The sequence below is a fragment of the Somniosus microcephalus genome, chromosome 2, assembly GCF_052327205.1.
Source record: "Somniosus microcephalus isolate GS21.2 chromosome 2, FLI_Smic_1.0, whole genome shotgun sequence".
NCBI lineage: Eukaryota > Metazoa > Chordata > Chondrichthyes > Squaliformes > Somniosidae > Somniosus > Somniosus microcephalus.
In genome coordinates, this window is record NC_140988.1 from 153841674 (window position 1) to 153867562 (window position 25889).

The following is a 25889-nucleotide window of genomic DNA, read 5'->3' on the forward strand; positions in this document are numbered from 1 at the left end:
GGTTTATATATGCACTGTAGTGTCTAGCAAAAACAGGAATTTACTTCTTGGATGATCAGCCATGATCTCATTAAATGGCGGAATAGGCTCGAGGGGCCGAATGGCCTACTCCTGCTCCTATCTTCTATGTTTCTATGCAATGCCCAGTTCAAGTTTAGGGGTCTTGCTGTAATTCTCTCCCCATGTCACTCCTAAAAAGTTTCCCCTGCATATTTATATAGTAAACTTTTCTTTCATTGATGTAGTTCAGAAGGGTTTCTTGACTTCACAGTCGAGAAAGAACAGTTAATTTTCCACTTCTGTTACTAAAACAGTATTAAAAAGCATTCCAGGTGTGCAGATAGTAAACTTTGCTTTTTATAAGTGTGGAGTATTCTTATGTCATTAATAACATATGTAGCATTAATAATGGTTTACTCAACAGCAGATCAATATGTGACAGCAAGCTACTTGATGCGCAGAGCTAAAGTGATGCATGGGACTGGTGACAATGCAGTAATATCCTAGAGGGCTTTAGATGATGTCCTTGAATCACAAGAGTAAAGTTTGAGTGCTTTATGAGTTGAGATAAGTGTATTTTAAGTGAATTCCAGGTATCCATTATTATTACTATAACTTATTAACAGAATCATAGACATTTACAGCACAGAAGGAGGCCATTTGGCCCATCGTGTCTGTGCCGGCCTAATCCCACTTTCCAGTTCTTGGTCCGTAGCCCTGTAGATTATGGCACTTCAAGTGCATATCCAAGTACTTTTTAAATATGATGAGGGTTTCTGTTTCTACCACCCTTTCAGGTAGTGAGTTCCAGACCCCCCGCCACCCTCTGGGTGAAAAAAGATCACCTCAACTCCCCTCTAATCCTTCTACCAATTACTTTAAATCTATGCCCCTTGGTAATTGACCTATCTACTAAGGGAAATAGGTGCTTCCTATGCACTCTATCTAGGCCCCTCATAACTTTATACACCTCCATTAAGTCTCCCCTCAGCCTCCTCTGCTCCAAAGAAAACAACCCCAGCCTATCCAATCTTTCCTCATAGCTACAATTCTCCAGTCTTGGCAACATCTTTGTAAATCTCCTCTGTACCCTCTCTAGTGCAATCACATCTTTCCTGTAATGTGGTGACCAGAACTGCACGCAGTACTCTAGCTGCGGCCTAACTAGCGTTTTATACAGTTCAAGCATAACCTCCCTGCTCTTGTATTCTATGCCTCGACTAATAAAGGAAATTAGCCCGTTTGCCTTCTTAACCACCTTTAGCTACCTGTCCTGCCTTCAGGGATCTGTAGACATGCACTCCAAGGTACCTCTGTTCCTCTATACTTCAGTATCCTACCATTTATTGTGTATTCCCTTGCCTTGTTAGCCCTCCTCAAATGCATTACCTCACACTTCTCTGGATTGAATTGCCACCTTTCTGCCCACCTGACCAATCCATTGATCTCTTCCTGCAGTCTACAGCTTCTTCCTCACTATCAACCACAAGGCCAATTTTTGTATCATCTGTAAACTTCTTAATCATTCCCCCTACATTGAAGTCTAAATCATTGATATAAACCACAAAAAGCAAGGGACCTAGGGGGAAATATTCAGTTGTTTGCGCCTCCCATTAGTGTCTTAAGAGGGCGCTAATGAGGCGCAAAGCAACCAGCGCCCGGGCGCGACGATGTTTGCGCCACTCGCAAAATTAACTAGACATTTTGCAGCAGCGCGAAGCACTACCGCCACGATCTCCTGCGCCGACAGATTGTGATGTCAGTCGAGTGCACAACGCCCCGTTAGCGCCCCAGACCGGATATTGAGTGGCGCCCCCTGCCTTACCGCCTGCAACGACAGGTTGAGGGGAGCGTTATGCTGTCAGAAAGGGACTAGGGGAGCGCTATTTAAAGGCGACCGCTTCCTGCCTTTTTTTGTCGGTGACATTTTTGCACCATGCATTCTGAGAGAGAGAGAGAGAGAGAGACTTCTGGAGAGATTCAACGCTGTGTGAAGGAGTTTTGAGTACTGAGCAGCGCTTTGCAGGTTTATTTTGATTTGCCCTTCCTTGCTTTGCCAGCGCTCTGAGGTAGTGCCTCACTCCTCGGCCTTTGCGCCTTAAGACAGGTGTGAAGCGCCTGATTTAGCGTTACAATCACCTCCAGGGGTGATAAAAGCCAAGTTTGCTGTCGGAGGCGATAATTAGCGCCAGTCGCTAAACTTTGCGCACGGCTGATAACGGCGCCCCAAATGGAGCGATACCGAATTTTCCCCCCCTAGTACTGAGCCCTGCAGAGCCCCATTGGAAACCGCCTTCCAGTCACAAAAACACCCGTTGACCATTACTCTTTGCTTCCTGCCACTGAGCTAATTTTGGTTTTCAAGTAAAATAGAAATATTTATAATGCAGATGGATTTTATTCACTTTTGACTGAAATCCCTTGTTATAAAGTCAGATTTCTTAATATGTTAATGTTGTTTTACTCTTATTGTCTTAAAATGATAGCACTTAAAATAATACCCAATGTGATAAATCTCCTGACTCTTTAAATGCCTCAATCCAAGGTTAAAGGGGATCTAAACTCCTGTAATGAAGTAATTGTTTATTTCTTTCCTTCCTGTTTTCTCCATTTAATCATGTTGAACATTGGTCAGAGTGCTCTTTTTGCTTAGGGTGCACTTTTACTACAACTGTAGTGGCAGTGTGAAGCAATTTACTTTACACTGATGCTGCAGTTATAGTGTAAAGGCAGCTGGAGTCGGGCTGATCTGACATCAGAGTGACGAGGAGCTAGACACCCTGGAAGAGGGAATCTCGCTTCGTTTTGCTTCGGATTCAGCCTGTAATTCAACTTAGTGTTACCAGCGAGGAGCCCACCAACCAGGAGCGCATGTCACAAATTAACCCCTTTAATATCAATTAAATGAGGGGGTTGTTAGCATTACTAGTATATGAACTGTTCTTCGTAATGTTCACAAAAGCTAAATGTATACAACTGCATGAAATGTCCTGGCAAAATTATTAGATCAAACATTTCTTATAATTTTGTAACTCAAATGTTATGAAATTTAAAATTTTCAGTTTTTGATGCATTATTTTTATTATTATTGTATGTTTTGTTATCAGGAATTAGCATGCACAGTTCTGGCATTCCATCAACCCCTGCTACCTTGACCGCCAATGGTAGGCAGCAGAACGAACTGAGTTTACAATGTACAAGTGTCTTCACTGTTTAAAGACTTGGTGTTACTGTACAACATCGGCTTCTCAAACTTCTGTTTTTCTACTTCTGTCACTATTTCTGTTTCTCTCACTTTCCCTGCCATCTAAAAGAAACTTCTTGCAGGTAATGTTTGGGTCTTTTATTTTCCTTTCACTAATTTCTATTTATCTTTTTAATTCTGCTTTCACAACTTATATTAATATATCAGCCTGTGTACCAGTACAATATATCAGCCTGTGTACCAGTACATTTAAGATTGGAACAATGGCAGAGTATTTTCAAGATCATCCATTTTAATCCAAATATCTTGTTTCACATAATTATTTTAATCTACCTCCTTCCTGCAACTAGAAAAGCATTTAGAAATCCCCTGAAGTAACTGATTTTGGTCAACAAACCCATAGAATTAGACCTGGAAGAGCTATTGACCAGAGATTATTCTCCATAAACATATAAAGGAATTACATATAATTTCTAATTATATATGTTCAATATTAAATATGTTAAAGTGCCTGCTAAGCACCACAGGTTCTAACGTCAGTTGCTATATCAAATGTAGAAGTCGTCTTTTCGCTGTTTCCTTTGGAGAACAGTGTGAAGTAGTGGAAAGATTCACAGGCTAATTAAGTCTAACGGGCTGTGACATGAATGTTCCTTCCATGGCCGTAACCATCTTTATAACAGCTGATAGGGTGGTTAATCCTATACGGCGGGAGGGTTTTATGGGCTCCCATAATCCATACGATGAGGGGGGCCACCCACACCCACCGGACACAAGTATCCCGTTGGATGTCAACCCAGAATTCAAAGCCAGAGCTCCGACTCCACTGTCTGGAGTGGGGTTCGAACCCTGCTCCTTCTGACCCAGAGGCGGGAATGCTACCACTGCACCAAAGGCTCACTCCAGTTGTAGAAGTAAAAGGACAGGAGAAATGCATGCTTTAAAAATATTGAATATAATTTTAAATGTTGTATTATATTTTTGTTTTACATATTTATGTCTAAATAGCTAATCATTCAGAATATATTGTAAAGTGACTGAAATATATTCACAACATCATTGGATTTAGAACAATGTGCAACTTTTTTTCCAGTTTAAAGCATTTATCATAGGAATTTCTAGTTTGTCCATAGTGCTAAACTAAAATGTAAAATAATATAAAAACGTGACAGTATAGTTAATCGTTTTTCAGATAAGTATCTGAGAAGACGGTTTTCTATGCAGGAACGGCACTATTTTCCCCTTACTATGAATCGACTCTTGGCTAACTAATATAATTGAGAAACCCAAAATATCTTCAATTCATGCATGATTTCGAGCATAATAATGACTACGTGTTTGGTAAAGCGTCAAAGTGCGTCATTGTTATTTTTCTGTGATCTCCTTATAGTAAAATGAAGCATGTCTCTTCTCTTACTCCTGATTAATCAGTTTGCAAAACACTTTTACTGTGAAGACCGTGCCCCTTTAATGATTTCTTCCATCATTGACTTTGGAAGATATTTTTTCGCCCCTTGAAAGATTTTTTTTCTTGCTTCTCTCTCCTTCTTCCCAAGGTCCCTATGCATTTTTATTCAAATTAAGTAACCCAGCAAGCAATCTGTTCCAGGATCTATGGCAGCATCAGACTTGAAGCGGCCGCTGGCAGATGTGTGATAGTGGTACAGGTTGTTTTGTGCTCCTGTTTCTGCCCCATCCTCTGGAGAGTACTGCACCGTGCTTGCTGCTTACCCCAGATGGTTCAGCTGAGATCAGGAACTTGCCACATGGAAAATCACTTTTTTGTGCTCAAAGCAAGAAGGCAAAATCCAGTTTTTCCAACTGTAGTATTTTTGTTTGGATATAATCTGAGTTTATTACAGTCCTTAATAAGTTGGGTATTTTTAGATTTTGATGAACCTTCTTCCATGCAGCTGTTAAGAAAGTGGAATCATGTGCGATATATGACCCAAACAGGTGTGATAGAATAAGTTTGCCTCGCAAATTGCTTGGGTTGGAATAAATTTGCTTACGATTTGGTGGGTGATGAAAAAGTGTTATAGGAAGTGTGTGATTGGTGTGCGATATATGCAAAACTTTTAATATATTAATAAGTAGATACTGGATTTAAATTCAAACATGAATATTCAAATTACTGTATAAAACATGTTGAAAAATTTTCAACTACAGATTTAAATATGGTTTAATTTGGCTTTTAAAATGCAAATGAAAAAAACCAAATCCATAACTAAACACTAATCCTTCAGTATTTGTTTTTGGCTGTGATAGTTTTCAGGCAGCTTGTAAACCTTTGTATATTGTATTCAACTGTTCCAACAGAATAATTGGAGCTGCAACACTTGTAATTATTCATTGTGTGACCTATTATTTCAATTCTGAACAAAAGTGTTTTAAGTCCTTCACGCTCGCTGTCTTAATTGCTGCTTCTAAATAATTTTTTGAATATGTTGAGACCACAGCGTATCAATCAGCTTTATATGGAAAACAGCTGCATTTCTGAAATAGTACTGGTTTCTGTTTAATGGATGCTTACGAGGAGATTGCAAAAGTTTAGAGATAGATGGAAAATTATAATAATTATCAAGAGAGTGCCAAATTAAATGATTCTATAATGTAAACATAGTTCAAACAGGATTTGAGATGTGTAGGTCAAAAATATTTAATGCATTGTCGTTGCAAAATTCTAATGCCAGCTTTGGAATCAATTGAGTTTCCTTTTTTGAAATTAGTGTTTTTGTTTATATTTTTAATTTATCTAACAGTTGAATGTAGTAACTTGGAGTCTGAACTGTTCGTATTTGACAGATACACTTCATCAGAAATGTAGTGCTTTGCCTTCACCCGAGAGAGAGCTTCGATTTATAAAGCTGAAGAAAGATGTGAAACACGGTTTAGGTATGTTGACTTGGTGGGTTTGGTTGATTTATAGATGACTCAATGTCATGTAGGGGTTGACTTGACTGTAACATCTACACCATTTTATAGCAAAGATTAAGGATGAATATGTAATTGTTTTCTCTGGATAATAAAGGCCAAAATCCTTCTTGCTAGTGGGTGGATTCTATACTAGAACCAGCTGAATTTTTTGTGTGCATGACCTAATGATGATAAAGGTATAAGAAAGTACATGATGAGAAATAAAGAATTTAAATTGAGATGCTCAACATCACAATGTATAGCATGGTCCTCTAGGCTAAAAAGTGAAGAATTGGAAATATGCTATTAATTGAATTACTATTTAAAAATAGGTTTTCAGATTGTCGGTGGAGAAAAGACTGGCAAACTGGACTTGGGAATTTTTGTCACTGCAGTCATGCCAGGAGGGCCAGCAGAGCTTGATCGATGCTTGAATCCAGGTACTGCATATGCTTTTGTTGTAAATGATCAATAGTAAAGGAGGAGTTGAAATTCCTCGGCTCTTCCAGCACACACTCTGGTGGGCGGGTGCGGGAAGTTAGGCTGGTACTCTGCAAGCCTTGAAAGGGGTGAAGTAGGAGAGGGTAACAGCAGGGACTCCCAATATTCAGAGTTCCTACATTCCAAGACCTCAGAGAGATCCAGCAGAACCAACTAGGAGTCCAGACTAGAATTGTGGTCTAGATTGGTAAAAAGGAGGTAGTAAGTTTTCTTTCAAATATTTAAATGTTACAAAGTGGCTGGCAGGTTACATTTTTTCTCGGGGAAAGAAGGTAACACCCCTACTGGCCAGCTGCTGTTTTACTGCAATTTATGGCCTCTTCGGCGAGTGGTGACCTAAGTGTCACCCTTGCTGCTTTATCTTCCAACAGCATTTGGAGATGTGGGGCTGAATTTTCCGTGCAGAGACGGGATGGCGGTGGGAGAGCTGGTTGGCGGGTTCCGGTCCCGCTCCCATCTGCAGCTGCACTCTGAAAATGGTTTTCCGTAGATCGGCCTTGTTAAGCCCTCCCTGCGGGATTCCTGGCCAATTAACAGGAAGCGGGTCTGATGACACGTCATCAGCCAGTTTCCTTAAAGGGACCACGGCCACATTGATTTTGACAGTTGTGCTGTCAGTGTTCTGCAGCATTGAGGTGCTGCAAACACTAACAATCACTGCACAAAGGTAAACGTCTGCACCCAGGCTCTCCCACGACTCCCTCCATATGCTTATGGAGGAAGTCACAACACGTAGGGAGGTTCTCTTCCCTTCCCATGGGCAGAAGAGACCTCCCCAGGAGATCAACGTGGTCTGCTTGCACATTGCACAGGAGGACACAAGCAGGGATGTGGTCAGGAGGTCCAGGCTGCAGTGGCACAAACCTTTCAATTATCTCAGTAGATCACGAAACGTTACTGCAAAGCCACACTCAAACTCACCCTGCTGTGCCACTCATCACATCCCCATCACTCTGTCTTCCCTACCCTACTCCTGCACATCCTTACTCACACCAACTTACCTTGCACCCCCACCCATCTCTCTCTATCTATATTATCATTTCCCCATCTCTAGCCACCCCTCATACTCACCTCATCCTACTGCAAGCATACCAACTAACAACACACAAGGGTAGGCACTTGAAAGGTTTAGCCAATGTTCATGTGAAGTTTCTGTTAATGTGTTGTCATAAATTGAAATCTATATTTTCAACACTTCACCTTATTGGACAGATCTGTGCGCACCTTGAGAAGTGTCTTAGTGAGTTCCAGTGAATGTTGAGACACCACTTCCCCCTTCCCGCACTATAGTGATGAGTGTGAAAGGAATGGCTTGGACATTGTAGGGATGCTTCACGGTGCTGGTGTGGGGTGGTGTCAACCTGGCGCATCATGTGGCAGCCAGGGTGTACAGCATCAAGTGAAGTAAATCTGGCCATGGTGAGGCCATCGCTGGCCTCCCGGGCAGCAATGTTGTCAGGTGCTGATGCCCTGTGTCCTGTGCAGCATCAGGTGATGGTGTTAGTGTTGTTGTTGGTGGTGACAAGCCATTTGATGATCTAAATTGTCTCCCCCGCCGCTTGGTGTCGAGTCAGTTCTGCGCAGACAGACTCAACACCTGGGAGACTCGCGTGGAGGCGGGTTGACAGCGGGTTTCCTAGCACTCTGAACGCTGGCAAAATTCAGACCGTGATGTTTTTGCAGCTTGTAGGTATTTAATACAAAGTATGTGCCAATAATTTTGAGAGATCTGATTTGAGAAAGATATTTTAATTCAATTATCCTAACAGTCATTTTTCTTGGACAGTTTTATATTGCAGCTGTTTTCCATATTGACCATTTTAATACCACAAGATGTTTAAATTAAATTAAGGTAGTCTCTTTTGTAAAAAAAAAAAAAAATTCTTTCCATTCAATATTTTATTCAAAATGCCCCATTAAATATTTCAATATGGAATATTTGAATAGATCTAGTAAAGAAAATGTTAATTTATACGGAGCTTAGTGCTTTATTAAGTACACTTGTGGAACAAATTCTCCATTAGCACAGTTGCATTCGTTGTTTTCTATGAGGTGGAAAGTTGTGAAATTCCACGTGGTTTTGGGTTGTTGCAAGGTATAAAAATGTTTAATTCTTCCTTTCAAAATGCACCAAAAATGCTTGTGAAATTGCCATATGCTAAATAGCAGTTGTGCTTTCACTGCCTGCAGGTGATCGCCTGATATCTGTAAATGGAACCAGTTTGGAAGGTATTACCCATGACGGAGCAGTTGAAATTTTACAAAATGCCCCCGAAGATGTGACCCTGGTGGTGTCTCAGCCTAAAGAGAAACTTTATAGAGGAACTGAACTTCCTTCAGGTACTAATTCTGCATTTCAAGATATGAAAACCTAGATATGGTGCTACAAGTGTTCAGTGTATCGCAGTGCAATTTAGCATGACCACCTTTAAATTTCTGCACCCCCCCCCCCCCACCAGAAAAAAAACTTGTTCTTAACTCCAAAAGTTTGTTCTTTGTCACTACTTGCTTCTCAATCACTAAGAAGAGCAGGCTGTGTGATCCACAGGCTTGTCTCGTTATAGTGCACTTGATCTATTCTGCCTGTTTGAGGTCAGAACAGATTCGGCAGCTACACAAAACCAACCCTTCAATTGATAATATCCTGTAATTTCCATATTTTGAATCATTCCCTCAGGATAGAATTCATGCTGGGATTAAGGCACTGGGACTCTGTCAAAACAAGGTTTTGGACTGCTGCCAGTGTTTGGATTTTCAGCCAGTGGGAGGTGAGGTTTGAGTGAGACAAGTTACCAGATGTTGAAGTTCTTGTGATCCTAGTCTAGCCCACACCACTGAGTCACCAATCGAGCCTAACAAAGGCAACAGGCGTAGCTGCTATGGCTCAGTAATTAAAGGGTAAGAAATCACACAACACCAGGTTATAGTCCAACAGCTTTATTTGGAAATCACAAGCTTTCGGAGCACTGCTCCTTCGTCAGGTGAAGTGGAGAGATGCATAAAAACACAGCTTATATAGTCAGAGAATAATGTCAGATGTTTACAGGTAATCTTTCTAACTGCCATTTATCACACCTCGGCAGAGAGATGATCACAGCAATCAAAGGTGTAAATGGTGTCCAAACAGGTCAGTCAGGAAAACATTACATCAAAGAACAATGAGGTGGGGTCACAAGGGGTCAAATGTTGCAGATGCTGGGGTCTGTATGAAAAACAAAAAAACAGACAAAAAACATTTTTTTTGCTGGAAATCACAGCAGGTCCGGCCGTATCTCTCCACTTCACCTGACGAAGGAGCAGCGCTCCGAAAAGCTTGTGATTTCAAATAAAGCTGTTGGACTATAACCTGGTGTTGTGTGATTTCTTACATTTGTCCACCCCAGTCCAACACTGGCATCTCCACACCATAATTAAAGGGTGATTAGGAACAGACCCTATCCATAGTCAATCTCTAACATATGCTAATTGTCAGGAAATGCCATTATCCTTGCTGTAGAGAAGAATGTCACACCTATGTAAATGAGGAGACGCTGTTGAATAATATTGGCCCAAATTTCCACTGACTGCGATTCTAGCACCTTGGGGCTCTCTAGCATTGACACCACCAGTGCAGGTGGGATCAAGGAAGGACATTTAATTTCCATGGCGCATCTCTGGGCGGGGGGGCATATTTTCAGGGATACAATTTGACGAGATTTTATGTGGTACACAAGGTAATAGTCCAGGGATGGTATAAATTATACTTAGCTTTTATTCATTGTGCAAAAAAATCAAGACAAAATAGATTTTGCATCCAGTAAATACCTTGAAGTAAATAGGTTTTTTTAAATGAAATTTGTAGCTGTAAGGAGCTGTATACCTTCATATGGTATTATACTAGTAATTGAAGATTTTACAAAAATACTGTTGCTAAGTAAACTTGCTAAGACACCAAGTTGCTATATTGTATGTGATCCTGAGTGTACCTACAGATTCCATCCATCTGCAGCTGTCTAGATGATATGATGGGCTCAGTATCAAATTTGTCACTTCAGCTAACCTGAAGACAGGATGGAGAAAAGCATAACAGGAAATTGATTTCCTAATTACAAAATAAAATGTAAAAAAGCACTTCTTACCTCCTTAAAAATAATCATTTTTCACATGTATTTAAAAAATAGCCTTGATTTTATGAAGCTCTGCTAACCGTGCAGAGCCGAGCTGGTGGTGGGTGCAGGTCTGAAAATTGGAGACCCAACCTTGTGTACGTACAACCCACTAATCATATTACTCATTTGTATAAATCTAACCCAGCCAATTAATAGCCTATTGGCCTCTTCCTAATTATCAGTAAAATGATGGAAGGAGTCATCAATAGTGCCATTAAAGGGCACCTATTTGCCAATAAGCTGCTCACCAGTGCTCAGTTCAGGTATTGAACGAACCACTTACCAGACAAGAATGCAAGAACTGAATTAACTAGTGGGGGGGAGGTTCCTATAGAGCAAATAATAAAAATGACAACAGAGAAGGTCATAGACTTAGGTAGCAGTGGGGAAATTGAAAACCAGAGCGTGTCAGGAAGGGGCAGAAGGTATGGAGTAAAAGGTAAAGTAATAAAAAGGGCAAAAGCAGGAACTAAGTGTCACAAAACATCTTTGAAAGTTCTCTATCTGAATGCACGTAGCATTCGTAACAAAATAGACGAGTTAATGGCACAAATAACTACATATGGGTATGATCTTGTGGCCATTACAGAAACATGGCTGCAGGGTGACAATGCCTGGGAATTAAACATACCAGGTTATTTAACGATCAGGAAGGACAGGCAGGAAGGAAGGGGAGGTGGGGTGGCTATGTTAATAAAGGAAGGAATCACTGTAATACAGAGAAATTATATTGGGTCAAAAGATCAGGATAATGAAACAGTTTGGGTGGAGGTAAGGAATAATAAGGGGGAAAAAAACACTAGTGGGCGTAGTCTATAGGCCTCCGAACAGTGGCAACTCTGTTGGACGGAGTATCAATCAGGAAATAGCTGAGGCTTGTAATAAGGGAACATCTATAATTATGGGGGATTTTAACTTTCATATTAATTGGACAAATCAAATTGGGCAGGGCTGCCTTGAGGATGAGTTCATTGAGTGTATTAGGGATGGGTTTCTTGAGCAGTATGTAACTGAACCGACCAGGGGGCAAGCAACCTTAGGTCTGGTCCTGTGTAACGAAACAGGATTAATTAAAAATGTCCTAGTAAAGGATCCCCTTGGAATGAGTGACCATAACATGGTTGAATTCCATATTCAATTGGAGGGTGAGAAGGTTGGATCTCAAACAAGCGTGCTAAGCTTGAATAAAGGAGACTATGAAGGTATGAGAGCGGAATTGAGTAGATTGGATTGGGAAAATAGATGGGTAAGACGATACATGATCAGTGGTGTACATTTAAGGAGTTATTTTACAACTTCCAAAAAATATATATTCCACTGAGAAGAAAAGGGTGTAAAAGAAAAGACAGCCATCCGTGGCTAAGTAAAGAAATTAAGGATAGTATTCGACTAAAAACAAGGGCATATAAGGTAGCCAAATCTAGTGGGAGGATAGAGGATTGGGAAAACTTTAAAAGACAGCAAAAAATAACAAAAAGATTGATTAAGAAAGGGAAGATAGATTATGAAAGTAAATTAGCAAAAAATATAAAAACAGATAGTAAGAGTTTTTATAGTTATATAAAAAGAAAAAGGGTGGCTAAAGTAAATGTTGGTCCCTTAGAGGATGAGACCGGGAAATTAATGGTGGGAAATATAGAGATGGCAAAAACACTGAATGAATATTTTATATCAGTCTTTACAGTAGAAGACACTAAGAATATCCCAATACTGGACAAACGGGGGGCTATAGGGAGGGAGGAGTTAACACGATCAAAATCACTAAGGAAATGGTACTCAGTAAAATAATGGGACTCAAGGCGGATAAATCACCTGGACCTGATGGCTTACATCCTAGGGTCTTGAGGGAAGTGGCAGTAGGGATTGTGGATGCATTGGTAATAATTTTCCAAAACTCCCTGGACTCAGCAAAGGTCCCGGCAGACTGGAAAACTGCTAATGTAACACCCTTATTTAAAAAGGGCAGTAGACAGAAGGCTGGAAACTATAGACCGGTTAGCCTAACATCTGTGGTAGGTAAAATATTGGAGTCCATTATTAAGGAGACAGTAACAGGACATTTGGATAATCATAATTTAATAGGACAAAGTCAGCATGGTTTTATGAAGGGGAAGTCATGTTTGACAAATTTGCTGGAGTTCTTTGAGGAAGTAACATATAGGGTGGATAAAGGGGAACCAGTGGACGTAGTGTATTTAGACTTCCAAAAGGCATTTGACAAGGTGCCACACAGAAGATTATTGCTTAAGATAAAAAATCACGGGATTGGGGGTAATATTCTGGCATGGATAGAGGATTGGCTATCTAACAGAAGGCAGAGAGTTGGGATAAATGGTTCATTCTCAGACTGGCAATCAGTAACTAGTGGTGTTCCGCAGGGGTCAGTGCTGGGTCCCCAACTCTTTACAATCTATATTAACGATTTGGAGGAGGGGACCGAGTGTAACATATCAAAGTTTGCAGATGATACTAAGATGGGAGGGCAAGTAGTGAGGGAGGAGGACATAAATAACCTGCAAGGGGACATAGACAGGCTAAGTAAGTGGGCAGAGATTTGGCAGATGGAATACAATACTGGAAAGTGTGAGGTTATGCACTTTGGCAGGAAAAATCGTAGAGCAAATTATTATCTTAATGGCAAGAAACTGGAAAGTACTGAAGTACAAAGGGATCTGGGGGTCCTGGTGCACGAAACTCAAAAGGTTAGTATGCAGGTGCAGCAAGTGATTAAGAAGGCCAATGGAATGTTGGCTTTCATTGCTAGGGGGATAGAATATAAAAATAGGGAGGTATTGCTTCAGTTGTACAAGGTATTGGTGAGACCGCACCTGGAATACTGCGTACAGTTTTGGTGTCCATACTTAAGAAAGGACATACTTGCTCTCGAGTCAGTACAAAGAAGGTTCACTCGGTTAATCCCGGGGATGAGGGGATGGACATATGAGGAGAGGTTGAGTAGATTGGGACTCTACTCATTGGAGTTCAGAAGAATGAGAGGCGATCTTATTGAAACATATAAGATTGTGAAGGGGTTGGATCGGGTGGATGCGGGGAGGATGTTCCCGATGATGGGTGAAACTAGAACTAGGGGGCATAGTCTTAGAATAAGGGGCTGCTCTTTCAAGACTGAGATGCGGAGAAACTACTTCACTCAGAGGGTGGTAGGTCCATGGAATATGCTGCCCCAAAAAGCTGTAGAAGCTACATCATTACATAAATTTAAAACAGAAATAGACAGTTTCCTAGAAGTAAAGGGAATTAAGGGTTATGGGGAGCGGGCAGGAATTTGGACATGAGTCTAGCTTCGGATCGGTCATGGCCCTGTGGGTAGCGGAGCGGGCCCAGGGGCCGTGTAGCCTGATCCTGCTCCTATTTCGTGTGTCTAATTCTGTTAGATTCAGGAGATGGTTCTGTGATAGTGGATTGGCGGTTAGGATCAGATCAGCCATGATCTTATTGAATGGCGGAGCAGGCTCGAGGGGCCGATTGGCCTACTCCTGCTCCTATTTCTTATGTTCTTATGTTCTTATGAATGTCAGTAGAGGTGAGAGCAGCTCAATTCAAGTCCGCGTTCAACTGAGAATGGCACTAAGGTGCTCTAGTAAAACTAAGGCCATTGGGTGAAGACAGCACTTTCTGCTGTCACTGTAGGTTTGTCGTATCCTGTTTGAATGCCGACTGTTATTTCTCAAAAACCAAGGCCAATGGAATAATTGCCCATTAGCCCACCTAAGCTCTGCTGTGGAGAAACTAACCAAACAGTTGATTTAAAGGGAAGGAAAGTCTAGAGGGATTACTTTAGATTCGAAGTGCTTTCTTTGTTATAGAAAAAAAACCTTGTTGAAAATGTCTTGATTTTGTTTATAAATGCCAATTTAATTGCTGCCATGGAGACCCTTAAGCGGGTTCTACCTTCCTCCTAGACTGCTCTGGTGATGTCAGTTATTGGGAGCAGCCCAAAGTAACAGAGAACATGACTTCAAACCAGCCTGGGAGCTATTGTGGAACTCCCTAAACATAGGAAATCACACTTCAGGCTGGAGTACAAATTAGGCATAATCATGAATGGGGACAAGCATAAAGTTTGCTTAAAGATATAGGGGGGAAAATGAAGTCGCGCCGCTAACTTCGCCAGGGCACTACTTTTAGCGCCCCCGTGGCTGAAATTCATCGGTAGCGCCCCAAGAGGGAAGTGGGGGAGGGGTCTTGCGCAGCGCGATCCAGGGCCCAGCTGGGCCACCAGGGTTTGGAGTGCCGGCACTCCGCGGTGGGGGGGGGGGGGCGCTGCAGAGGAGGCCGGGGACGGCAACGGGGGGCAGGCGGCCAGCAACAAAAATGGCCACCTGGCACCTTGCCTTTAATTAGTGCCGCCCCGGCCGCAGGTAGGCCCCCCCAACTCCGTTGGACATAGCGTCCAGCGGTAAGTCGGGGGCGTTACCGAAGTTCGCGGCTGGGGCGCTGCGTACAGTGATGACGTCAGCGCTGGCGGCGCAGCGCCACGGGGCGCTAACGGTTACCGCCACCGCTAACCTCCCACTGAATTTTGCGGGAGATGTTGGCCGCGCCAGGGCGCTAGTTGCTTTGCGCCCTGTTAGTGCCCTCTTAGGGAGGTGCAAAGCAACTGAATTTTTCCCCATAGTTCTTAAATGTCAAGTGTTGTACCAAATTTCAGTAACAAAATATAATTTTGCAGCTGTCTATACGGTTAGCTTTTGTGATTTACAGTCGTATAGTTGACTCAAGCAGATGTGAAAGGCATCCTTTTAGTCTATTGTTTATTGTATCGAAAATGACTACTAAAACCAATGTAGTGTTGAAAATGAACGAACACACCTCCACAGACATGAGAACCTACTCTAAAAATGTAACATAACATTGTTACAGAGGGAAAATTATATTGCTTAAATTTCTTGGCATTTGAGTAGGACAGCATAGTGGGCAGTACATACTGTGGTATAACTGGCTGCAAAGTGTCCAACCGATTTTAACTAGCTGAAATCTGCATTAACTGGGAGACAACTGTCTCAAAATGGTATTGGTAGACTTGCCCATTTAGACATGATGGGCCTGAATTTGCAGTCGGAGGCATCCCGTGGGCAGATGCCTCCGAACTGCGATAAATCTACGAACCTACCTGATGGTCCTAGATCCACGGAGACGCACGCTCCTGGGTCTCTATGCATAGGCCTGTGTAGAGACCCACGTATCCCGGGGTGCACGCGGTTCGCAAGCGTCCCTGGGATCTCGTGGGCCGGCCCACCCAATCAGAAAGGGGGTTCCCATTATGCTTATGGTGATTTCATTTACATACGAATCCCCAGAAGCTTAATAGGAATCACCCAAAAAACACATACACAACCGTGAAATAAAAAAAAAAATCATTACACGTTTAAAATTAATTAAAATACAATTTCATCAAACATTTAAAACAAAAAGTAATTTTTTCTTCTCTCCCAGCTGTCTTTCATTCTGCCAGTGCCATTTACACTTCATCTAGAGCCATCCTTTGTTTCTTAACCTGTCCCATTACCATCTCCTTTTGTCTTGAATATCTTTTAATGTCTCTTAACCTGTTCTGGCTTCCATCCAATCACAGACTTTCCCTTTTGTTCTTTCATCCCCTCCCCCCTTTCTCAGCCTCTACACTTGCTTAAAAATCTGTTCCATTTCCTGCTTTTTTTCCAGTTCTGACGAAAGGTCATCGAACTGAAACGTTAACTCTGTTTCTCGCTTCACAGATGCTGCCTGACCTGCTGAGTTTCTCCAGCATTTTCTGTTTTTTATTATTGAAATTACTATGTCTACATTGTCTTCATAAACAGTACAGTTAGATGCTTCAAACAGTATGTCTAATTATTTTTTATTATTGTCAAGCATCGCCTCCGAATAAAAAAGGAGCAAAGAGCCAGTCGAGGAGTCCTTGTCTTAATTTAGGAAGACGGGATTATGAAGAAGTGTCATCTTCAGAAGAACGTAATCGAGCACGAGGTCACCAGAAAACTCATCCAATTGGAGCCACAGTTCCACCTGAAGAAAAACGAAGAGGAAGTATGAGCTCCCAGGACTCTAGAACTGAAAGTGCCGGCCTTTCACAAAGCCAAGTGAATGGTTTCAACAGAAATCGGACTGTCTCTAGAACACCACAGTGCACTAATTACGAAGAAGTCTCTGCTCTTATGGCATCAAGGCAGGATATGATCCAAACTGTTCTCGACAGCACAGGACATTTAAGCGGCAGTAATGCCGAAACACCTAAAGAAACAGATTGCTCTGACCGAGGTGACTCTGACATGGATGAAGCAACATATTCCAGCAGTCAAGAGCAACAAAACCCTAAAAAGGTGAATGTGATTTTTCCCATGTTTGGCCCCTTCCTGGCCCCCTTTGTGTCTGTATGGAAACAACATATTGCAATAGTTTCTATATAATATTCACTGAATAGTTTCAATATAACAGCTGAAGTAGTACCAGAATTTTTTCTTTCCATTATTTCTTCTCCATTTGACTATTCAGTTTGATTTTCTTTCAGGTCATAACGTACATTAAAGCTGTAATTAAATCTTTTGTTTGTTTACATGCACAGCTGTTTCATCTGTGTATCAATACCAGATCCATCAGCCTTCCTGAACCAAAGATTCTTCCATTTGTTTTGATCTTATTTCTGCAGGAATCTGTTGCTTTACCCTGTTAGCAATAGAGCTACTTTAGAAAAGTTAGCATAGATTTTACAAATGTTAATTGACAAAATTCCCAGGGCCCACTAACCTCTCTGCCCCAATTCCTGATGTGTGCTTCTGGCATGCAAAACCAGAAACTCTACTTTTTTTTTTACAAAATCATATTCAGCACAGTTTCAGAGTTAAAGGCAGAATAGTTCTGCCAGAGCCCAGAGCTTCCAGACTAAAGCTGCACTGTAACCAACCCAAACAAACAGTGCTCAGAATCTGCCCTGTCTGAATTCAGGCTTCAATGTTGTGTATTTTAATGGGGTTTTTTTTGTGTTAACCATTTTCTCCCCTTCCTCTTCTGAAGGCTTAAGTCCAATTAAACAGATGACTATAATTCATTTGTAAGGCAACACATGAGTGCTGGCAGACTGTTCAACCCAAGGTGGAGAGGCATTACTACTGATTCTGTTTTTACACACTTCCAGCAAAGGTCACTGTATAGCAACTAGGAGCTTGAACCCGAGACAATATTTTCAATCCCTCGGCTTAGTTAGTAGCACTCTTGCCTATGGTAAGTCAGAAGATGTGGGACTTAATACGTAGAAGCTCCTAAAAGAAGAATTCTCCCAGTGTCCTGGCCAATGTTCCTTGATGAAACCAACACTGTCAAAAATGCTTCACTTCTTGTGCACAAATTGGCCTAATTTGTCTGCATTTTTAAAGTAATCTATTGGTTGTGAGCTGCTTTGGGACATCCTGAGAGCATGATAATTAAGTTCCTTTTTCTACTTTCTGTCGCCATAACATGAAGGCGCAGAAGCCAATTGTAGTCACCTTTCCTCTGCCCTGGCTGAGATTAGCTAACTCCGCATGGACCAAGGATCAAGGCTGGAACTTTCCTGATCTTTTATTTACGAGATAAATTCGCTGTCACTAAGGAAGTTTTTCATCTCTGAATTTGCAATATATAGCTGTTGAAATCAATTCCACTGTTTCATGTTGTCATGTAGTAGTATATCACATAGTTAGCGCTATTTTTGTCAACAGTGTATTAAAATTGGATTTATTTCCTAGAATCTAAGGTAAGAATATTTCTACAGTAGCTGCCATTTTTCATTTGGTAATGTACTTTTTAAAAAAAATTAGAAAGGGCAATAGTAACATCTAGTTGTAGAAATTCAATACGACACCTCGTATTATGGCATGCCTTTAACTTTGTGTTATGTTATGTCAGCTATGTTAAATTAATTTTATTCTGCTATGGTATTTATAAAATAGAGTATGGCTCAACACACTGGAAAAATTACATTTATGAAGTGAAATAGCATGTGTCTGTACAATTCATAAAACAGGGATTAAGTCCAAATGTATTTTCAGTATTGCTGTTTAAACTAATTTAAACTTTGCTTACATATAGGATTCTACTGCAGATAAGACAAAAAGAAGAGCTTTTTCTGATACCAAACACAGCACTGTGCTAAAGCCAGGAGACATTTTTGAAGTGGAATTGTCAAAAATAGAGAACAGCTTGGGCATAAGTGTCACGGTACTGTTTGGCAAGGTTTTCAACTTTCTCTTTCTCTACATTAGTAAAATTTTAGCGTATATAGAATTTAGATTCAATGGGACCAATTTTCAGAAATCACAGGGCAATTTGACCATATGCACTTGTGTCGCAAATCATTTGTGATATTCTTTCCTCTGCAAATCAATTGGAAACCTACAGCAGCCGATTTTTCCTGGCCTTCCATTGCCCAGGCACTGGATGGACAAGGGCACCCAAAGTGCACTCGGCCTGCCCAGGTCTCAGATGACCTAAATTTGGTGGGTCAGGTCTTCTAATGTTGCCTGGTCACACCATTAGCACAGTATGCCCTCTGAGGGGCCTTGTAATGGTATACATGCAGAAACAAAAGTGCAGTTGCAAACTTGAGAGGCCTGCTGCTGTGGGACTGGCTGCCAGACGCGAGGCCACCATACTCCTGTTAGAAAGTAACAGGCAGACGGCCTTCAGGCCCAAAGAACTAGGTTGGGAGGCTGCAAGTGAAAGGGGGCACTTCCCTTTCTTTGCCTTGTTATCTGATTTCTCAGACCTTCCAATCTGTGACAGTCCTAAGAGCAAACCCCACCACCAGCTTCTTCAGGTGCCCTGTCTGGGTGTTAATACAGTGCAATGACAAGATGGTGAAGCGGAAGGGTTAGCAGCACCCCAGCTGGTCTCCTTTCCGTGGCAGCACTTCACTTATGCCTGGTGCCGGCCCAGGTCTGCTTCTTTAGGAAGCCCCAGAAATCCTGAGGCACTGTAAAGTGGGTGGTGGACCTGGCACCATGGGGCTCTGCTCCAGTTTCCTGTCATTAGCGCCCAGAGAGTAATCATCCCGGGAGCTACTGATGGGAAACTCTGCCACACAATTTCAAAGATGCAAAAGTTTTTTTTTAAACTACCTTGAAGGGACATAATGGGGTAGAAATTCGTCTTGGGCAATATCGCATCGGGTGCCTGTTATCAATCAAACTGAATATTGTGATAGCAATGGAACTGATTATCGGGCGGGGTATATAACAGATGGCCTATCCGATACTGCCCTACTTGCGCGACTACTCAAGCTGAATTACTCTCCTGATGTTAGCTGTTGCTATTCCACCACCACCATCAGCACCTCCAGTTTAAAGGGCTTTGCCTAATTCATCGCCCTCCATCCACATGCACTCAAAGAAGGGGTTAAAGTTGGGAAAACAACTTATGTATTTTGAAACAGATAATTTTGCCCCACATTGTATCTATATTTGTCATCAACTGTATTGGTCATCATCTAAGGGAACTTACAAGTACTCCAAAATAGCATGCTTTGAAGGTTTTGCAAATTGGTCATGTTGCAATACAGCTTTTTACTCAAGACTGAAAAATTCAATCTTGAGAGCTTCGAGCATTGTGAAAGTATATTGTATTATCAAACCAATGCAAGTTATTAACAAAGCTTTCCAATTAGTAATTAATTTCAAAAATCCTTGAAGCTGAATCTGTCAAAGCAGTTATTACTGGAAATCGCCTTGTTTTTTAAGTTTATATTTTCTTACTATGCTTGGCCTTGTACCATGCCCCCAGCTGAAGAGATCAGGTGGGACCTGCTTCCAGATTGACTTTTTTTTCTTTCTCGCTCTTGACTTCTTTTAATTTTTCCCTTTGCCATTCTGGTGATAATCTTTTGTTTATGCCCCTTTGTTACCTATAGGTGGAAATTATCTTTCACTATTGACCCTTTCAAAACCTTTCCTAATTTTGAAAACCTTGATTAGATCCTTTCTTAAAATTTCCCTGTTCCTGTGTGGAAAAAGCTGTGATTTTTCATGCCTTTATAACTATAATAACATCTCATTCCTAAAGTAATTTTAGTGAATCTTGAGTGTACTATTTCCATGGCTCTAATTTCCTTCCTATAATGGGGTGGTCAAGCTGCAACAGTATCTTGTATAAATACAACATCACTTGTTTGGTTTTATATTTTTTTTAAAGTATTCAATCTCCCTTTTAGGATGGATTTTTGTTTTACCTTCACTCCCACCTTTAAAGATATTTGTATCTGCTCACTTCAATCTCTGTTCCTTCCTCTACTAAGGATCTTGGCATTTAGGGGAAATTTCTTTTCGCTATTCTTTTTCCCAAAATGGCAACTTCACAATTCTCTCCAGTGACTGCATGTGCCATCTGTCTATCCACTGTGCTAACCTGTGTTCTCCTGCATTCTTCCTCACAATTTGACTTTTGATAACAAACTGTAAAACCATACTTTAAACTTATTTTTAATGATTTTGCTGTGTAAACTAGTTTCCACAGGTTAGTCATCTTTCTGTAGATATTTTCCATTATATGAATTTGTACTTTTCTCTAGGGTGGTATAAACACAAGTGTGAGACATGGTGGCATTTATGTGAAAGCCATAATACCAGGTGGAGCAGCTGAGGCTGATGGACGTATTAGGAAAGGTAAGTTGTCTATATTGCTGCTGAAAAGGTAGTATATTTGTTGGCATTCATTTTAAGTTACTTTTCCACAAATTGTAATCTGTAGTATAACTATATAAGAAGTAGGAGTAGGCCATACGGCCCCTCGAGCCTGCTCTGCCATTCAATTGTGGCTGATCTACGACCTCAACTCCACTTTCCCGCCCTATCTCCATATCCCTTGATTCCCCTAGAGTCCAAAAATCTATCTATCTCAGCCTTCAGTATACTCAACGATTCAGCATCCACAGCCATTTGGGGTAGAGAATTCCAAAGATTCACAACCCTCTGAGTGAAGAAATTCTTCCTTATCTCAGTCTTAAATGGCTGAGACCCCTCATCCTGAGACTATGCCCCCTAGTCCTAGACTCTCCAGCCAGAGGAAACAACCTCTCAGCCTGTCAAGCCCTCTCAGAATCTTATGTTTCAACAAGATCACCTCTCATTCTTCTAAACTCCAGCGAGTATAGGCCCAATCTACTCAATCTCTCCTCATTGGACAACCCCCTCATACCAAGGATCAATCTAATAAAACTTTGTTGCACCGCCTCCAAGGCAAGTATGTTCTTCCTCAGCTAAGGAGACCAAAACTGTGCACAGTACTCCAGGTGCGGCCTCACCAAAGCCCTGTACAATTGTAGCAAGACTTCCTTACTCTTGGCCTTTATTGCAAGGGGGTTGAAGTACAACATGCCATTTGCCTTCCTAATTGCTTGCTGTACTTGCAGGCTAACTTTGTGGTTCCTGTACAAGGACACCTAAATCTCGCTGAACACCAACATTTAAAAGTTTCTCACTATTTAAAAAATGTTTTAGATTGCTAACATCGCCTGGATGCTAAATTTTAGCGACTGGTGAAAAATAGCGCCGGCAATCGCGGACTTCAGTTTTAGCACCCCAAGAGGAAGTTGGAGTGCTAATTCAAGTGCTCCACTTCCTTCTTAGAGCGCTAACCCCGAATATATGGGCCACGTAGTGCTGCCACATGGAAGGGCTTTACCCCTCATTAAAAGGGAGGGCCCAAGCCCACAACTCTGCAGGGCCCTACCTGGACCACCAGGGAGCGGGGTGCCATGCCAGCAGCCTGGCACTCAAGAGGAGTGCCAGGCTGCCAAATCGTGGCATGGGCCCCCTGTTAAAAGGCGCAGCGGGCCGTGACAAGAAAGTTGGCTTTTTTTTCCCCGCGAGCCACCTCCCCTTTAGTTAGCTCCCGCGAGCCACCTGCCGCTCTGTTCCCGCCCCCTGAATCGGTCGTTGTCATCGCCTGGCACAGATTCGGGGGGGCACGGGCCAATTTTGCAGGCCAGGCAAAAATGGGGCGCTGCGCACGGTGATGACGTCACCTGTGGAGCAGGGCGCTACCGGTTACCGCCGCCGCTAAACTCCTGCTGAATTTAGCAAGAGTCGTTAGCGGCGCCGTGCCCAGGCAATAAGTCGATAGCGCGCCCCCCCCCCCCGCCCCCCCTCATGAGAGGTGCAATATGCCGAATTTCTAGCCCTTAGATCCTTGTTAACATTTCCTTAATAATGGATTCCAGCATTTTCCCGACGACTGATGTCCAGTTAACTGGCCTGTAGTTCCCTGTTTTCTCTCTCCCTCCTTTCTTGAATAGCGGGGTTATATTTGCTACCTTCCAATCCGCTGGGACTATTAAAGAATCTAAGGAATTTTGGAAGATCACAACCAGTGCATCCACTATCTCTGCAGCCACCTCTTTTAGAACCATAGGGTCTAGGCCATCAGGTCCAGGGGATTTGTCAGCTTTTAGTCCCATTATTTTCACACTGACTTTTTCTCTACTGATATTAATTACTTTAAATTCCTCACTCTCATTAACCCCTTGGTTCCTCACTATTTTTGGTTTGCTTTCTGTGTCTTCTACTGTGAAGGCAGATACAAAATATTTGTTTAAAGTTTCTGCCATTTCCTTGTTACCCAGGGATTCTAGTTCGTTCATTAAAATATTTCCTGTGGTTGTATCGAACAAATGAGACAAGAAGGTCATGAGTTCATGCCCCACTCCTGAGATTTGAGCACATAATCTATGCTAGCACTTCAGTGCAGTACTGAGGGAGTATTGCACCGTTGTAGGTAACTTCTTTCAGATGAGATGTTAAACCGAGGCCTAGTATGCCCTCAGGTGGATGTAAAAGATCCTATGACACTATTACAAAAAAGAGCAGGGGAGTTCTCCCCAGTGTCCTGGCCAACAGTTATCCCTCTGTTCTTTCTATCTTTTGTTCTTTCATTATGCTGTTAAGGTTCTTCTCCTTTTCCCCATCAAAAATAATCAACAAAATTCAGTGGGTTTTAAAATTATTTATCTTTCTTTTTCAAATATGAAGTTCATGTCAAATATTTTCAGTGAAGCTGTGTGCCTCAACTAGAGATGATGGCCCCAAAATTCCCATTCACAGACCAGGCAGAGAGTGGGCGTATCGCCTGCCGGCTGCTAGAATTTGGGGAAAAACCCTGCTGCGCTGGGATTCCACCCCAATTCATTTTGACCACCATTTTCTGGTACGGGGAATGCATGGATGGCTTCTATCCACTCTCCCCTTGTCCCACAACATCAAGTGGCATGCCTGGGAGTGTTCCCAAGCTACCCCAGAAGTTCCACCTATTATGCCCTTCGAATGCCTCACCAGCTGAGAGCTGACATGAGTTCTGTTGAAAACTTCTGAAAATCCCCAAACCTTTACTGAGCAAAGGTCATTGATCCCTCACCCTGCCCGTCCCACTCCAACAAATGGCACTGCTTCGATTTTACAGGCTGATATGGGGACAGCTGCTGCTGACATGGCCTTGCTGCAATGGCAGCCCACTCTATCCTGGCAAGTGATTTTGGACAAGGCCTGAGCCTGTCTGCTCAGGCGGACTTTGCTAATGTTCTGCCAGTACGGTGGCATAGTGGTTAGCACTGTTGCCTCACAGCGCCAGGGACCCGGGTTCGAATCCGGCCTCAGGTGACTGTCTGTGTGGAGTTTGCACATTCTCCCTGTGTTTGCGTGGGTTTCCTCCGGGTGCTCCGGTTTCCTCCCACAGTCCAAAGATGTGCGGGTTAGGTTGATTGGCTATGATAAATTGACCCTTAGTGTTAGGGGGATGAAATACGTGGGGTTACGGGGATAGGGTGGGATATGTGTTGGTGTAGGGGTTACGGGGATCGGGTGGGATATGTGTCGGTGCAGGCTCGATGGGCCGAAATGGCCTCTATCTGCACTGTGGGGTTTCTGTGATTCTGTGTAGAGCAACCTTACAGGAATTTTGGGACAATGATTCTAGCATCATTATCTTTGAAATGGGAAATCATTTAGCTTTGGCACCAGATCAGCAATCACACCTTGCCATATGCTGATGCCAGATTCAAGTTCAGGAGTTTTTTGATTAAATTTTTTCCCTAAACTTTTGCTTACTCATTCTTAGGTGACCGTGTTCTTTCTGTGAATGGAATCTGTCTGGAGGGTGCAACTCATAAACAGGCTGTGGAGACTCTGAGGAGCACAGGACAAGTATGTAGAGACACCATTTCGGACACATTACTAACCTGTAACTGAATGCAGAAAAGATAAAAGAAATTAACCTGGTCATTGGGCACTTTCCGGACCTCCTCTCCTGCTTGCAGCTTAATTTCCCTCACAGCATAATTGATGTTTAGAACAGACTCTCATCCAAAATGGTTAATACTGTGTCATCAATTACTTATTTTTTTAAAAAAGGGGGGCTGGATGAACATCTGGTTAAGATGTTTACAAAATAAGTATATCTACATAAATGTTGATTAAATACTATGTGGAACACTGGTTCCAGTCACATGGAATGTCATTGTGAAATTTCAATTGGTCCTTGATGACCATGTACCTTGACATCCTGGAGCTTTGCTCAGTTACCTTCAAGAAGGGGACGAGGGACAAATCTCAAAGTTTTCTTTCCTTGTAAGTATTATCTGTACTTTCTTGAGGAAAATTCATGATAGTGCAAATTCTGAATGTTCTATTCGAAGGCATGGGAATTTTGGGTTCAAATCACCTTTTCTTATTACATATTTTATATTCCTGCATAATGTACGTAACTAGCTAGTACAGATTTACCTTAAAATTCTGCTATACAAACAATATGCCAACTTAACCAGGAAGAGTGTTTTATTGTTTTGCCTTGTAATTCTTCTAATGGTAGATATTTGCACACATTCTGGTGCTTCTCCTCTTTTATTTTGTGTGTGTTGTGCTTTATTAAATCAAATAACTGATCAGGCTCAAACTGAGATATGACATTTTGTTTAAAGTCTTCACTTGGTGACTTTGCAAAACTCATCACCTCTTACAATATTTAGCATTGTGTTCCAAAATAACAGAATACATTGCAGCTTTACAGAACCCATACTTTTGGCTTGGCTGTCCGGTTGAAGATGTGTCCAGCTCTTTTAAAGGCAATTGACAGTACTGACA

The 25889-nt window shown here is 41.9% G+C and overlaps 1 protein-coding gene across 6 annotated transcripts in view; it reads left to right on the forward strand.

Annotated features, from left to right (window-relative positions):
* ptpn13 (protein tyrosine phosphatase non-receptor type 13) overlaps positions 1-25889 on the forward strand; it is a 358778-nt gene that overhangs the window by 205092 nt on the left and 127797 nt on the right. For 3 of the 6 annotated variants that reach the window (XM_085963776.1, XM_085963803.1, XM_085963785.1), the window contains 8 exons: positions 3108-3164; positions 6011-6100; positions 6454-6561; positions 8813-8962; positions 16645-17111; positions 18856-18999; positions 21329-21422; positions 24868-24953. In XM_085963776.1, the coding sequence (XP_085819902.1) occupies positions 3108-3164; positions 6011-6100; positions 6454-6561; positions 8813-8962; positions 16645-17111; positions 18856-18999; positions 21329-21422; positions 24868-24953 (1196 nt within the window). The remainder of the gene's footprint in view (positions 1-3107; positions 3165-6010; positions 6101-6453; positions 6562-8812; positions 8963-16644; positions 17112-18855; positions 19000-21328; positions 21423-24867; positions 24954-25889) is intronic. The other 3 variants (XM_085963794.1, XM_085963813.1, XM_085963824.1) reach the window with 2 other exon arrangements.